The sequence below is a fragment of the Ascaphus truei genome, chromosome 5, assembly GCF_040206685.1.
Source record: "Ascaphus truei isolate aAscTru1 chromosome 5, aAscTru1.hap1, whole genome shotgun sequence".
NCBI lineage: Eukaryota > Metazoa > Chordata > Amphibia > Anura > Ascaphidae > Ascaphus > Ascaphus truei.
In genome coordinates this window covers 289,036,669-289,053,844 of record NC_134487.1, presented here as the reverse complement: position 1 = coordinate 289,053,844, position 17,176 = coordinate 289,036,669, and the positions used below count along the sequence as shown (strand labels likewise).

The following is a 17,176-nucleotide window of genomic DNA, read 5'->3' as shown; positions in this document are numbered from 1 at the left end:
TGCATTTCCTGCTTCATTCTGTTGACACCATTTGCATTGTGAAGTTCTTACATTGTTCTTTTTTTCTTGCAGAAATATTGATGGTATTTTTCAGGCCTCTTCAAGATGGGCAGCATTGTTTAGTTTTTCAGAGTACAGTCATAATATTGCAGCTCACACACGCTTCAAACCTTTCACTGTCAAACCACCTTTCCTCTGCGAAACCTTTATGGATCCGTGCGTAATCCAGTTTATATTTCAGGACTCCAGGCAGAGAAAAGACGACCGGCAGAAGACAATTGAGACAAACGGAGAGAGCGAGAAGGCGCTGCACATGAGCCCAGACGGAGCGACCCCCTGTCCCAACATCACACTGTCACTTCCCAAGCCCATGCAATCACCCCACCTGTGTCAGGGGCACATTCCGGCAATGAGGATGACCCCGAAGATGACCCCCTAAAATTTGTTAGAGAGATTTTTTTTAAATGAGGATGGCAAAGTGTTACAACAAGAAAAAGAAGGGGGCAATTGTGACACACAAGATGCACTAGTACAGAACTGATTTTATTAAAGAAAAAAAAAAACCGCATGTAGGATATTGCTTGGTCTGCAGCTTTAAAATGCTGGGGATCTCTCTAGCACTGAGGAAGTGTATTGCTGACAGAGAGGGATCCCAGGGAACCAGACCCTCAGTCCAGGACGCAGCGGACCCTGGAACCCCAGAGGGAACACCACACAGACACCAACCCGGACCCAGACTGAGAGAGCCCCTGATAATAGGTACCTACCTCTATGGGCCTAGCCTCCCAGCCCTGCAGATAGGTACTGAGAAGTGTGTCAGCCCGTACAGAGGGATAAGCTGTTTTGTTTATTTGTATGCTGCCTTAAAGCTGTGCTGTTTTTGGAAGATACGGGCTAAATAAAAGCCAATGTTTATTTCCCGAATCTATGTCTCTCTGGTTATACACTTCTTCTGAAAAAGAGGGTTCCTGGAGCTGATCCGTGGTCTCCCATGTCTCCGGTGCACCGGCTTCCTGAGATATGGGTGCCGGGTAACCAATAAATATTGGCTGTCTCAGATTGAGCATGATCAAGATTTTCTGTCCAGGAGAAATTTTCCTACCCCCCCCCAACTCCCTTACAGAAGGAGTAATATCTTAGACTAGGGCTTCCACTACCATTGGGGAACACGCAACAACACCAGAGAACTCCAGGTTTAGGTGAATAAACCCCCTCCTCCCAAAATAAAAAAAAAGTTTAGTGTGGAATGCAGCTTTAAATCTACTTTTAAATCTGCAGTTCAAGCTGTTGTTTAAAATTATAACCCCCCCCCCCCCCCCACGTATGTGCAGCAATACAAGCTACAGACTGACAAGTGATTAGCTAAGTTGTCGATCGATCGGTGAAGATTTGGCTCGAGGTTCACTAAATGCATCTTGGGTCCTATTCTGCTGCACCGACAGCCAAGGTGCTGTGAGGAAGATCATGTGACCAGGCAGGCAAGATTCAATTGGTTCACTGCTAGAAAGAAAGCAGGGCTCAAAAATGTGATGTTGTTTCTGTAGCGTAAGGGGATGTGACTTTGTAAATGGTTGCTATAGGACCAAAAAATGCTTGTTACATTAGAATACATTAAAAATGTCTTTAAAATTGTTTATTTTTTTATATGCTACAAGTATTTTCTCATAGTACAGGGATGATTTATTAAAAAAAAAACACATGTAGGATATTGCTTGAACTGCAGCTTTTAATCTCCCAGTGTTATCTCTTCTGCTTCCTGCTGACTTTGCAGGTGCGGTCCTCTTCTATTGAAACAGTGTAAGACAAGGATATAGAGATGACCTTCCCCAGAGAGATAAGCAGCAAGGTCACTGGGTGACTCAGCACAGTGGGACTTTTATAAAAAAAACCTCTGTAACAATGACTGCTGAGTTTGGGTAATTGTATCCAAGCGTGTCACATATTTCAGGCGAATGGTAACTTTCAAACCGTTGTATAAACGCTGCATTTTCAACATATTCACTTTTACTCTAGGTCAATGTTGGAGAAGTTCTGTATATAAAACAGAAGATGTCCTCTTTAAATAAAGATACGGAGTAAACATAATCATGCATGACACACGATATAAACTTGCCTGTTCTCTCCAGAAACCTCACACACTCTACTGCTATGCGGCGCAAAAGAAGGGTACAGAGGCGTGCACTGCCAAAGAAAAAACTATGTTTCACGCCACCTTAATAAAAACATAACTTTATTAATTATATAATAAAACATGTATCACTGTATTGTGGGTATAAACAGTCATTAAAGAAAACGAGGTAGTGGGACAAGGTGGCCTGGAGCTGACACATCTCAGAGAGCTCAAGATAAGTGCGTGGTTAACACTGATGAGTCAAGCTAGATATATACTGTATTAGACTGTAAGCTCCTCGGGGCAGGGACTCCTCTTCCTTAATGTTACTTTTATGTCTAAAGCGCTTATTCCCATGATCTGTTATTTATATCATCTGTTATTTATTTGATTACCCCATGTATTACTACTGTGAAGCGCTATGTACATTAATGGCGTTATATAAATAAAGACATACAATACAATACTGTATTTAACCCTAATAGGAGTGTGAGCTCGGAGTATATACGTGATGGCAGGGAAACAGGCTTACATTGACTCCATGCACCACAGATATTGGTGTCAAACAAGGAGTAAATATGAAGTTACTACATACCTAACTACTCTGCACATGTATACTGTATGCATGGGGATGCCATCAGTAGGGGGTTAACGTTTCCCTAAACACGCATTAAACACCCTAATTAATATAGTGCCCGAGACATGTCGCCCCAATGAGGGGGATAGTGCACAGTAATAGGGTGTAGCCACACGTAGCGGAAACAAGTTAACGGTGAGTGGTAATACCTGGCAAAGAATGAAAAGTGCCAATCAGTAAGGACTAGTTAAAATGTAGCTGGCAAGTGGAGCAGCACTGCAGTAATAATGCACAGGGTGGTTATGATAGGATACTATGTATCACAAAAATTAGCTAGCCGCAGTCTAGCAGACAAGTTGAGCAGCCTCTGTAGTGCAACAATGTAACAGGTTAATTGGTATGACTAAATTGGTAGCATTTGTATCCATGCACACCTGATATGGGTGCTGAAGACAGAAAGCGCGGAGTGAAGCAGGCAGCTATACTGTATCTCAGTTATTATGCAATACTAATGCACAGAATAGCTAATGATAGGATGCAATGTATCACAAAGGTTGGCTGACCGCAATACACCAGATAAATAAAGCCGCCTCTGCAGTGCAACATTACAAATTACCCAGTTTTATCACTATAGTGATCATTTGTATAAGTGCACGCCTGATATGGTTGCTAGAAACCGAGGGCTGCTGAATGAAGCAGGCAGCTATATCCCAGCTGTTGCTGAAATGCCCAGATGTTAGGGAGGCAAGCTAATAGTGAGCAATTTCTTCAAAGTGCAGGTCTCCTCAAAGGCAGAGATACAAAGTAGAGCTCTACTCACACGTTCATAATGCAATTCTCCATATAATGTGACAGCAAAGAACAGTGGAGAGAGCTTGCAACATATCAACTACAGTACTTGTTAGTCCAATAAAAGGTGTCATACCCCCCTACTCCCTCTCCCTCCTTTGTTACTACATCACAGATAGAAGTCACTTACTTTGCATCAATGATTTGAGAACTTTGAGGTTGACGTTTCTAAGAAAACGAAATATTTTGTGCTAACTTCACACTGAAGGTTTATCTCACATGAATACTGGCACACAATACTGTCACACAATACCGTCACTTAATAAAGACATGGGCCCATGTTTACTAAACAGTAGCTGGACTTTTCCCTTTGATCGATCTGGTGCAAGGCTTTTGTTCTGGCTTCGCCCCAGTTTTCCTGCAGCTGCGCCTGCTTTGACTTCTATGTTCTTACGTTCACCTGTTTTGAAGGGTTGGGCCACTCCCTTAGCCCTTATCAGCCCAGGGCTTTACACTCCCTATATATTCAGGTGTGCAGGCGGCCCGTCTCACACTCCCTGCGCACTCAGGAACATGGCACTCACCACGGACACGCGCATCACCTTAAGCGATGGAAACCGCATGCCTATAATTGGCCTGGGCACTTACGCCTCTCCTGACGTAAGTTACAGCTCTGTGTACTATGTTATCTGATAGTGACTATTCTCAGCACTTTGCAACGATGAGGCTAAGGTCTCGGGCATGGTCAGCGCTTATGCGCTGACCCGTGCTGAGGCGCGCTGCTGCTCGGCAGTGAGCCCCTGCAGCCGCAATGAGAGCGGCTTATGCAGGGGCTCGCTTATGCTTCCGCAAGCGTGCGGAAGCGTAAGTCTTAGCAAAATGTTAAATTCAAGCGCTCAAGGGAGCGCAGGGCTGGTCACGTGAGCGGTTCGCCCGATGAGGGCGAACCAGCTCCGTGACGTCACAGGCCCCCCCTCTGACACGCCCCCGGACGGCGTGCGGACCAAGGCCAGGGAAAGCACCCGCTTTCCCTCAGCCTCCGCGCGCCTCAGCACAGCTGCAGTCCTATGGACACAGCCTTAGGCCTCATCCAGGGTTGCTGCTTGCTGGCGGAGGCGCGCTGAGGCACGCTTCTGCTCGGCACTGAGCCCCTACAGCCGCAATTAGAGCGGCTTTAGTAGGGGCTCGCCTACGCTTCCGCAAGCGCGCGGAAGCGTAGGTCTTAGCAGATTTTTAAATTCAAGCGCTCAAGGGAGCGCAGGGCCGGTCACGTGAGTGGTTCGCCCAATGAGGGCGAACCAGCTCCGTGACGTCACTGGGCCACCCCCGACACGCCCCCTGACGGCGCGCTGTCTAAGGCCAGGGTCTTCAAGGATGTCTTCTTTCTACCCCCTTTGTATCTAAAGCCCTCTCCCACCTTAAACCTTTTTCACTGACTGCCCCACACCTCTGGAATGCCCTTCCCCTCAATACCCGACTAGCACCCTCTCTATCCACCTTTAAGACCCACCTTAAGACACACTTGCTTAAAGAAGCATATGAATAGCGCTGTGGATAATCCTGGACACATGACACATAAAGCTTGGCCCCCTGCAGACGCACTTACCAGAACTCCCTCCTATTGTCTCTATATGTTCTCCTACCTACCAATTCGATTGTAAGCTCCTCGGAGCAGGGACTCCTCTTCCTTAATGTTACTCTTATGTATGAAGCACTTATTCCCATGACCTGTTATTTATATTATTTGTTATTTATATGATTACAACATGTATTACTACTGTGAAGCGCTACGTATATTTATGGCGCTATATAAATAAAGACATACTACTACTACTACTACTACTCACATATCAAAAAACTCCTGCTTACACCTTTTTCAAGTTTCTTACCATGTATTTCTTCATTTCTCTCCGGCCTTTACTTTGTCAATCTTAGGAGCCATTGTTGAGGGGTTATTGTATGCTACAGAACGTGTTTTACTGCCAGGGCTGTGACATTGTGGCTCGTGATTGGCCATCTCGAAATGTGCCGTTAGATAGACATTGCCGTTATATCCAGAGGTTACTGTATATTTATTTATTTATGAAATATTTTACCAGGAAGTAATACAGTGAGAGTTACCTCTCGTTTTCAAGTATGTCCTGGGCACAGAGTTAAGACCAATAATACATGGTTACAAATACAGTTACATAATGAGCAGGGTATACATTATATACAAGACATTGCATGCACAGTTAAAGATAATTTGTATTATATGACCTGACTGAGTTACTATGTTGCTTTTCTTCTCATATTTGCCCTTGTTCATTTTTTTGTTTTAATAGGTCGCCAGAAGTATTGGTGAAGAAGCTACAAAGGTGGCAATTGAAATGGGCTATCGGCACATTGATTGTGCCCACATCTATGGCAATGAGGTGGAGATTGGGCGGGCTATTCGGTCAAAGATAGCAGATGGCACAGTGAAAAGAGAGGATATATTCTACACTGGGAAGGTATGTTGCTCATGAACATACTGTATGCAGTCATCTAGAATAAATGCAGTATTATGGCTATTCCATCACTGTGAGCTCTGAAAACAACTGTCTCAAAGCTCCTCCAGATACACTCTCCAACTCTCACACACTCCCACTCCCACTCCCACTCCCACTCTCACTCTCACTCACACTCTCACACTCCTCCTACACTCTCTCCCAGTATCACTCTCTTAGACTCACACTCTCTCACTCACACTCTGTCACTCACACTCTCTCACTCACACTCACTCTCTCACTCACACTCTCTCACACTCAACCGCTCTCACGCCCTCAACCACTCTCACACTCTCTCACACCCTCATACACTCTCACTCACATTCTCTCACACGCACACTCTCACAATATAATATGTGCATCATGTCACTGCCTGTATTGCAGGCTGATGCACTCAGGGTAACAAGTGTAGCAAAGTACCTTGATACATTGCTGTAAAGAGAGGCAAGATTAAAATAATGCTACCTATTGTACATCCATTTACCGCAGCTCTATAATTGCTCTTGAAAATTGTTTGAAAAAATGAGTTTTCTTAGGCCGGTATTTACCAAGATGCAATGTGGGTTACCGCACCCAGAACCGGCGTTAACTGTTTTTCCAGTCAATGACAGTTACCGCCGGCTCGGGGTGCGAAAACCCACATTGTGACTTGATAAATACTGGCCATAGTGACAATGACATTGGTAAAATATTTTATAATGAAATAATAACAGTTATAATTGATGTTTTTTGGCATTTCTTGCAGCTTTGGTGCTCGTTTTTCTCTCCCGAGTTAGTCCGCCAAGGGCTGGAGATATCTTTGAAAGACCTACAGCTGGACTATATTGACCTGTTTATAATGCACTGGCCTTTCTCTATAAAGGTGAATATAAATATTGCTATTAAATTCCGTATTAACTAGCAGACTTGGCTGCATCTGCATCACCTTTTGTCTCTGCTCTAACCTTTTGCTACAGTATGTCCCTGCTTCCCTCTGCACAATGCTGTCTGCTTTCTGTTTCACTTGCCTCTACCATTCTCCTCTTCCTTTGGACTTCATTCTCATTAGCGTTCGCAAAGCACCCTCCCTACTTTTAGGAGTGGCTTTCTCTATTCGAGGCTGGAAGCTGAACTTCATTCACTCACTCAAATAGTGCACCTGTTAATGCCATGCATCATGAAAGTAATGCACATGTGCTCCTACGACCCCTGTAAGCTCTTGTTCATTATATGCTGGCTTGTGTGTGACTTGTTTCTGTAAAGTTCCAAGCTTATGCATAGCACAATGATAAATAATACTACTAATTATACACATCATGCTTCTACCATACTCCAGCCTCCATTCTCAAGCTTCTATCTCCCAACCATTTCCGTGCTACCAGATGGAAGAATCAGTCTGCCTTAGGCCCCGCTCACACAGCGCGCTGCACGACGTGCGCATTCATCACAGACTCCTGGCGGCCAATGGTAGTGTTCAGTATTGAAACTACCTTTGGCTGCAAAGTGCGGCGTCGACGCTGTTGCAGCCGCGGGAGTCTTTTCAATCTGTGATCTCCGGCTGCAGCAGCGCGACGTCAATTTCAGCAGCCAATGTCCAGACGTTTACATTGATTGGCTGCTGAAATTGACCAGAGACTCGGCAGTTCTGGGCAGTGAAATCGGAGGGTAGGCTCATGCATACACACACGTGTGAATTTGTGTCATGTTAACAGCACTTATGTCACTCACTTTCAGTTTGCCAGCCCACAGGGGAGGGTAAAAGGCACAATGACTTGCACACTGCAGCTGCAGCAGGTTTATTAGCTGCAGATCAATAGGCAGAACTAAGGAAAATGCACAGCTTTGTCTGTTCTTCTCATACATGTTGTAACTTGTACCACCGTTTAGCTACATTTTTGATCAGAGGTTTTTGTCCAGGAAATGTTATTTCTTGACCAAGAATTGTAGGATTGGAATCCTTATATGTAAGTGGAAACACTGCCCGGCTCCCTGCTCCAGCCCAGTGTGGAATGGAAGATGACTGGCTCTTTAAAGACACACAAACACCCCCACCCTGGATGTCGCCTTGTGTCAGATCATTCCGTCTGCTGGGGATGATCACACATCGACCAGGAGACGGAGGCGCGCTCACGCGCACGCAGCATCGCAAAGCCCCCTGTGTGAACGTAGCCTTAGAATAGCAAACCGTGACCCGGTATTTCTCAATATTTATTTGTCCAAATAAGCAGTTTCCTGAAGCAATCAATAAATATTAAAACATGTTAGAAACTGAAATCAAATGCGTATTACACATGCAATTACACTGTTAATTAAAGAAGTGTAAGGCCTCGGACATCGTGGTGGCGTGATGGAGTGCATGGCGCCCGAGCGATCGGTAGACTCAGATCACTAGCAACGGGAGAGGCGTGACGGAGGAATGGGCGTGACGTCACGAGGCTGGTTCGCCCCCATTGGCTGAACCGCTCACGTGACCCGGCCCATCGCGCTACAAATTCAGAAAAAATTTGTCCGCTCAAAATTCTGCCGCGCGGTCCCTCCTCATCACGCATGCGCTCGCGCTCATTATGACCAGCCCTATAGAGCTGCTGAATTTTGTTTGCGCGTGCCGTCATTCGCACTATGGACGAACTACACATGATATTATTTTGATGGTAATGGGATATATTTCATCCGCTATAAACTCAAATCCTAATGGATTTTTCCATAAGGATCCCTTTAGGGTATATACGTGTGATGCAGGCACTGGGGAAATGTCACTCTTGTTGAGAACCTTATTCCTGGAATGTACTTGCATTGTACTGTAACTATTGAATTGATTGGTTCAAGACAGGCACAGACTGTAAACTCTATAATGCAACCTCCTTTCTTTTAGCCCACAGGTTCTGAGGACCCCAGTGACCCAGATAAGCCAATCGTTTATGACAATGTGGATTTTTGTTCCACATGGGAGGTAAATGGCACATATGTATGGGTTTATGTGTGTTCCTTTCAAACTTCTTTACAAGTCCAAACTTATCGAATACAAGGTCTATTAGGGCTGAGTGGTGATTCTCCCTTTTGTATATCAAGTCCAAACTCAGCATTTTTATGTACTCGTTTTCTAGCCGACAGAATTATTCCCTGGAAAACCTGGGAACATTTCCAGTTTCGTACTCAGCGAAAAGAAATCATTAGGAAATATGCCTATGTCGTCCACCTCCTGCAGTCAAATATACAGTACTATATATCGCTATGTGTTCCATAGAAGACTCCTGGCAGACATTTTCTGTATCCCAGTTCTGTAAACACCATCTTTATATATAAAAAAAAATGTATAGCTCATCTTCACTTTCAGTGTTCCGCGTTATCAAACCAGTGAAGGGAAATAAAGGAGATGCTCTTAACACTTTGTGCCGATACGTTTCCAACGCTTTACAATTTTCATGTAGCTACAAAGGGATAATTTCATTTCAGTTCTACCCACCAGGTTATTTGGTCTGAGAATCATGCCAGAATGTTTATCTACCAGAATAAATCCTGAAAGTGTGTGTGTGTGGGGGGGGGGGGGGGCACAAACACCTTCAACTTCTGCCTTGTTGAAGATCTTCCTTGCCTATTCAGGACCTTTTCACATCACCTCCCTCTCTCCCTCCTTCTCCCCGGGATAGCCCCTCAATAATCCTAAATACAATTCCATCAACAGGTATTGGCAAAGACACGTCTATTTTCAGCCTTTTTAAGGACTCCCGTCCAGTTGGTAATCACACACAAGGCCATAATTATTAAGCTGTGCTAGTCCGTAAGATCTGTTTCAGAGCGCCTTGGTAAATACGGCCTCTTGCCGTGTGCCTTGCAGAATGGAGGTAACACTTCTTGGTAAATATGTTCCAAAATGTTACCATTCCTAACATTATGTTTCAATAGGGCCCTGTTTAATGACATGATTCATACACCTCAACCCCTTCACTGCTCACTGGGCCGGGAACACATCCCCCACAATGCACTGCAGACCCCTCCATACTGTGTAGAGATCCCCTTTTTTTGCCAGTCATCTGTTGCTCCCTTTGGTTGACGTGATGGTTTCGTCGTGGCAGGCGCTGGAGGCGTGTAAAGACGCCGGACTGGTGAAGTCCATCGGAGTCTCCAACTTCAACCGCAGGCAGCTAGAGCGCCTCCTCAGCAAGCCAGGACTGAAATACAAGCCAGTCTGTAACCAGGTATGGGCACTGAATGGATGCCAGGAGAGGGGTTTAGCTGAATATGTGTATTATTGTATCTGTCAACCAAAATGTGGCAATCATTCATTAAAGCTACAGTGTTACATTTGCACCTATGAGGTTTATCACTTTTATTGGCGTTAAGACTTAAAATTAAGTGTTTGCACTAACAACCTGAGAGAATTCTATGTAACCAGCAGAATCTTTTAACATCTTGCGAGTGAGTTATTTCACCTTTTAGCCCCATAGTTAATTGCTATACACCTTGCTTATCAAGTTTCGTCAGTGATACCAGCATGGACGTTCTTCATACTGAAGGCTTTACTGTTTATGAACTTTCAAGGCCAGTTTCCTCTTTCAAGTGTACTATATGGTCTCCAAGATTAATGCTTAATGCTTAATCTATGTGACTGAGCACATTGTCACATGTTTTGCAGCAGAGAACTGCTTACGTTGTGTCAGCACAGCAATCTCTACTCAACCCACAGCATTACTGCACTAGTGCCATTCCTGTTTCGACAGCCTAATGAAATGGTTTCTATGCCTCTGAGAACTATAGAACCCACTAAAGATGCACTGTGACTCCCCTTAAAAAGTTATTGGGAATTTGCAGAACCCCAGCCGGCTTATCCTATGTGTGCATACTGTACATACTATTGCTGTGGTTGGGATACAATGTAAAATAACACGTCTATATTATATATTCATTTTTTTGACAACATTTTACTAACTTTTTAAATCACATTTAAAAAAAAAATATGTATTGGGTCTAAGAGTAAAATATATACGGCATGATTCGTTTTTTTCCCCTGAGCCCCCTAGTGTCATGGAACACAGGTTGCAAACCACAGGTATAAAGGATTAGTCAGGCTGGTTCTATACAGAATGCTTTTTATGGATTTAATGTTTTGCATATTTCGCCTGGGTCCTACAGGTGGAGTGTCATGTGTATTTGAACCAAAGCAAACTGCAGGAGTACTGCAAGTCCAAGGATATAGTTCTGGTGGCTTACAGTGTTCTGGGTTCACACAGAGACAAGAACTGGTAAGTACTGAAGTAGTATCAACACATCCCACTTTTTATTTTAGTTGTAGTATCTCCACAAAACGTTTTAGGCAATTCCCATTCAGACTGTTCTAAAGAGTTCTTGCTTATTCAACTTCGACCTAAGCACAGTTTAATTTCTCCCTTTATAATAGGCAAAGAAGGGTGGGAGAGCCGTGTTGGTCCTTTCTTCCAAGTAGTAACACAGGAGGGAGAGGGAGTAGGGGGTATGATACCTTGTTATTGGACCAACAAGTAGTTGATCTGTTACAAGACCCTGAGAGGTTCGAAAGCTTGTAACATATCCACTACTTGTTGGTCCAATACAAGGTAGACGAGCACCCCCGCGCCTTCGGGGGCCCCGCTCTCCCTCCTGTCGGCAACGGGATCCAACTTTCACCCAACTGGAGAGGGGAGCTGGAGGAGGGAGCGCAGGGGCCCCCTCCTCCTCCAGCTCCCCACTCCGGTTGGAAGTTGAAACCCGGGCGCCGACAGGAAGAAGGAGATGAGGGAGCGCGACAGGTATTATAGTGGGGAGGGATTGTACGTGTATCAGGGTGATTGTGTGTGTGTGTGGAGGGGGGATTGAGGGAGAGGGGGGTAATTATGTGATAGCAGAGGGGGGGGAGAGTGTGAGACAGAGGGGGGGAAGAGAAATACATGGGGAGAAGGGGGATAGAGGATGAGGTGTTAGAGGGGGGGAGGGAGATGGAGGAGGGGCTCATGAAGAGCTGTGAAAGGGGGGGTGCTGCAAAGCCGCCGAGATGAAGGGGGGACCCCGATCAAAACTCTAGTCCTGGGCCTGGGAAATCTGTCTGCTGCCCTGCTTAGTCTTCTACCATACACTCTACATGTAACAGCAGACTTGTTCTGTTCCAGTACTTTCTGCTGGCAATTGTCAACAGCGGCAACAAAGTAACAATATAACACAATGCCAGAAGCATTGAACATTCTCTCTGTCCTTGCAGGGTGGATTTGAGCACTCCTGTTCTGCTTGAAGACTCCGTACTAGCGAGTGTGGCTGCAAAGTATAAACGCACCCCTGCAGCGGTAGCCATGCGCTTTGTCCTCCAGAAGGGCATCGTAGTTTTGGCCAAGAGTTTCAGTCCAGCGCGCCTCAAACAGAACTTTGGGGTAACGATTATTAAATACCAATAAATATTATTTCTTTGTGTGTGTTTCAGCCAGTGTCAACGCAGACAAAATATCTATCTATAATAATAACAGCGATAACACTAAATAATGATTTCAGTGTAAACATTGACTGCTTCCTGAATTTATTTGGGAGCATCAAGTTTTAATTAGTTTATTTCTTATATTTGTTTTAGAATTCTGTATGAGGAAATACAAAGATGAGAAGAGAAATGTTTTGTTTCCCTTGGGATTTGTAGATGATTTAAAATTCAAAACATGAAATGGCGCTTTTGGAATAAAAATGCTGTGACTTCAATGTGAACGTGCAAATATATCCCAAAATTATAATCGTAATTAAATTCCTTACAATGCATATATGAAGAAATTAGAATGAAATAGACCTTAGATCTTTATGGTGATAACTCTTGCTCTCCCTATTTCTGCAACGGTACAGGGGTTATCTTTGCAAAGTCCCTACAAATATTAGCAGCTCAAAAAAAGAAAAAATTGTGTGATATTGTAAAACACAGCACAGAAATAGTCATGCAAAATTGCTGGAGCACAAAGAGACCTGTCATGATTATTATGGTTAATACAATAGATGTGTGAGTGCAATATCATACAATATTTCCCTCTTTTCTCTTTTTTATGAGCTCCACTATACTTGTGCCTCTTGGAATATTTTTATGGACTAATTGATAAATTGTGTTACATAGTTACATAGTAGATGAGGTTTAAAAAAGACGTAGGTCCATCAAGTTCAAACTATGCTAAATTTAGACAAAAGATACTTTATCCTATATCTATATTTACTTTTTGATGCATAGGGAGGCAAACAAAAAACCCCAGTGTCATATCATCCAATGATATCTCATAAGGGGAAAAAATAAATTCCTTCCTGACTCCAAGAATAGGCAATCGGATTAGTCCCTGGATCAACATCTTTCCCATGTTTACTTATTTGGTATATCCCTGTATACCTTTCCTTTCTAAAAAGATGTCCAACTTTTTTTTTTTTTTTAACAATTTTTTTTTATCTGCCATCACAGTCTCCATGGGTAATGAATTCCACATTTTAACTGCCCTTACTGTAAAGAACCCTTTCCTTTGTTGCTGGTGAAATCTACTTTCTTACAACCTTAAGGGATGGCATGAGTCCTTTGTACTGTCCTTGGGACAAATAGTTCCTTTGAAAGCTCCTTGTACTATCCCCGAATATATTTGTATATAGTTATCATATCCCCTCTCAGATGCCTCTTTTCAAATGTAAATACATCTAATTTAGATAGCCTCTCCTCTTAAGTTAGATTGTCCATCCCCTTTATTAATTTGGTGGCACTCTTCTCTGCACTCTCTCTAGTTTCATAATGTCTTTTCTAAGTAGTGGTGCCCAAAATTGTACTCCATATTCAAGGAGTGGTCTTACTAATGGCTTATAAAGGGGCATAATTATGTTTACTTCCCTTCCACCCATTGCCCGTTTGATGCAAGATAAGATCTTGTGTGCCTTTGCAGCTACTGCCTGACTTTGGGCACTATTGCTAAGCCTGCTGTCTACAAGCACTCCTCAATCCTTTTCCATCAAGGATTCCCCTAATTTATCTCCATTTAATTTGTAAGTCGCCTGTTTATTCTTACTTCCCAAATGCATAACCTTACATTTATCAGTATTAAACCTCATCTGCGATTTACCTGCCCAAGTTTCCAGTCTCTCCAAGTCCTTGTGGAGAGAAATGACATCCTGCTCTGATTCTACTACCACACAATTCAATTATCTTAACTCACTGAGGCAAATATCGCACCTGCAAACCTTGTACAGTAGGGATATAACTGTCTGAAACTTCCAACTCCTTTCTCTGGGCAGGTCTTTGACTTTGTGCTAACTCCAGAAGACATAAAAACACTGAATGGACTTGACAAAAACCTGCACTATGGGCCATTCAAAGAGTAAGTTATTTTCCTGGATATTAATTGGTACTTGTGTATAACACAGCTGCTACTGTATCTAACAACACTGGACCATGCAGGTGAAAAAACAATACTTTGCAATGCCCTGCAAACTCCCCCTGTTCCTAACCCTTTCTGTGTAAAGCTGCTTTTCATAACCATTATGGATTAAGACCGTTATGTGAACCAACGTGACAAAATTGTCCATCCCTATTCTTGAGATTTAGGACAAAATGATCTAAACACAGTTGAATGACACAGTTAAATACCGTAGATATTCCCATTATTCACTGAAATAATTCCACATCCAAGATGCAGTTCTGGGCAAAAAAAATGAGCAGGACATTTTCAGAAATGTTAATTGTTAGTATTGGCGAAAGAGAGAAACATTTTGGTGCTGAATGGTGCCCAATTCTCCCACAGGTCCCACACAGGGTGCTTAGAAACACACGCACGTGCTCATTTTGTGCTTTGTTTTTAACCATTTGCAGAATGAAGGAACACCCAGAGTACCCATTTCATGATGAATATTGAAGACAAGCGCTGTGGCGTTTATACAGCCTGCATCCACGACGATGGAGGAGCCGCAGAACCCCAAATACATTTAGACATTTAGCAACTGAGCTCATTGCAAAGACGCTCTTTTTATACAGATTGGGCCCATATTTACTAAGCAGCATTCTGTTATAATAAACCTTCTGTGACTGGCAGACACCTTACATCCCACTGACATGCATGATGTGTTATGGCAGAATACTGCTTAGTGACTAGCCCTGATTCCAAAACCCTCGGATCTAACGGTGGAAAAAACAGTCCTGGGATAATGCTGGATGTTGTTACACTTACTTTGTGTTTGGACAGAGACCGCACCCCATGCCAGGTAAGGGAATTCCTGTAACAACATCCAGCATTATCCCAGGACTGTTTTTTCCACCATTAGATCCGAGGGTTTTGGAATCAGGGACCCCCCCATTAGTGCTTCATGATTGTGGGACTTTGGGTCCATGTGGATCTATTTTTATTAAGCCAATTTTATGATGCATTTTTTTTTTAGTCTAACATAATAACCTTTATCTTTTACTGACTGTGTGTTTTCCCTTTTTGCGCTTTCTTTTTGCAAAACCACGCTGATCACGGGAGCGTGGAAGCAGCAGAGGGAGACCACCCATTTTGAATATCAAGGGAACCTATTGGAACTGCGCGCATTGTTTCATTTTACTAAATCATTTTGTATCTGTACTTTCCTTAACTTTTTCTTTTTTATCCTGACCACATAATTTGCCCTGCATACAGTAATTATCCAGCATTGTATCATTGTATATAAATATTCATGTAAAAATATAGATGTTTAGCCACTTTGGGTTCAGATTATAAGTGATATTAGGTTTTTGAGAAATTTGAAACCTGTTATACATTTGGTAAAAAAACTTTTTTTGACCTAATTTTAGAAAGATGTATATAATATGCTTTAAAAATAGAATAGGAGAGAGTCTTTCTAAAACATATCCTGCTTTCTATACAAATATCGTGGTATTGTGTGTTTGCAAAATAAAGTAGTGGCAGTTTTTACCCCTTAGTACTATCACGCGTCAACCACCTGATTGGATTTACAATCATTACTGACATGACCTAGGACTCATGTAACCCCCCTCCTCCCCCAACAATGATATACAGCCCACCTTGCAGATAGCCCTATAAATGACCCAAACACCAGGTTGGCAGGAAAGGCCACAGCTTTTAATGAGAAAACCTGATGATAACAAGAACCAACATGTAATGAGGGAATTGGCTCGCAAAACCTGCTCACAACTCCAAGGGTACAGACGCAGCCTGACCGTTCCCAAAGTAGGTCCCACCAGACCCCCAAAAGAGGAAACTGCCCTTCAAGCCTGCCGATCCTAGCCAAGAGCAAATCCTCAACCCACCATGTACAGTAGTAGGCTGCACCATCTTTACTAGGGCCAACCGGCAACACCTCCACCCCATTATGCAAAGCCCCAAAGAGCCGCTGCTCTGGCAGAATGGCAAATTCCACACCAGAGACATCAATTAATGTACACATTATTATTATTATTATACATAATAACAGCTTTAACAGTACAATGTGAGAAACCCTTCAAACACTCTAAGACACCCCATCCACCCCTCCGCCCCTCCAGCTGCTGAGTCGAGAGACCCCTCCAACACCCGCATGGAGATTTAATTCACAGAGATGGAAACCGCGCCTGAGGGGAGGAGGAAGAGGAAGGAGAGAGCGCATAAAGGGGCTATTTATGCCCCCATGTCATCGGTCCCTTCCCTTTTATTCCCCAGAAGGCTTCAGTATTGTCAGGACTCAGACGCTGGGAAGCAGGCACATTCATGGAGTAGCTCAGTGTTAAGGACACTGCCCTTAAAACAGGTGATCCCAGTCCCAATCACAGAGCACGCCCACCTATATACCTTAGCACTCACTCATTTATCACACACCCAGCCCAGTGTTCCTCTTCAATCAAGAAATTGCCATTGATAACATGTTTATCACCTATGGTCATTAGAGCACTATCATTGAACTATGTTCTCCAATCACAGAGCCGACTCTCCCTGAGCCCGAGGCACCAAAAAGTATATTGTAAGCGCTGCAGGTCAGGGCATAATTGTGCCTGAAACATTATATGTACAGCGCTGCATACACTGTTAGGCTTTGTAAGAAAAATTATTATTATTTCTTTATTCTCTGAAGTCAAAATTAATTAATTAAAATGTTCTGTATTAAAATCAATATCCCCCAGACAGAGATGTCAACCTCCAGGGACCAGGTTTAATCAGGTTCTGAGGTTCTGACCAACAAATGCTATATAGAAAAAATAAATCTAAATTCGGTTAAAGCAGC

The 17,176-nt window shown here is 43.3% G+C and overlaps 2 protein-coding genes across 7 annotated transcripts in view; both read left to right on the top strand.

The window, feature by feature from the left end:
• The window catches only part of CYREN (cell cycle regulator of NHEJ), an 8,555-nt gene extending 5,981 nt beyond the window's left edge, over positions 1–2,574 (top strand). For all 6 annotated transcript variants that reach the window (XM_075602558.1, XM_075602560.1, XM_075602559.1 and 3 more), the window contains one exon: positions 242–2,574. In XM_075602558.1, coding sequence (XP_075458673.1) covers positions 242–439 — 198 coding nt within the window. In that variant the 3' untranslated portion in view covers positions 440–2,574. The remainder of the gene's footprint in view (positions 1–241) is intronic.
• A 1,406-nt stretch (positions 2,575–3,980) lies between these two features.
• On the top strand, positions 3,981–15,881 carry LOC142496130 (rho crystallin-like). Its single transcript, XM_075602557.1, has 9 exons — positions 3,981–4,136; positions 5,801–5,968; positions 6,750–6,866; positions 8,856–8,933; positions 10,057–10,179; positions 11,114–11,223; positions 12,192–12,357; positions 14,222–14,304; positions 14,796–15,881. Exons 1-9 carry the CDS (start codon positions 4,050–4,052, stop codon positions 14,836–14,838), a joined length of 975 nt encoding a protein of 324 aa, XP_075458672.1. The 5' UTR covers positions 3,981–4,049; the 3' UTR covers positions 14,839–15,881.
• Positions 15,882–17,176: the final 1,295 nt, after the last annotated feature.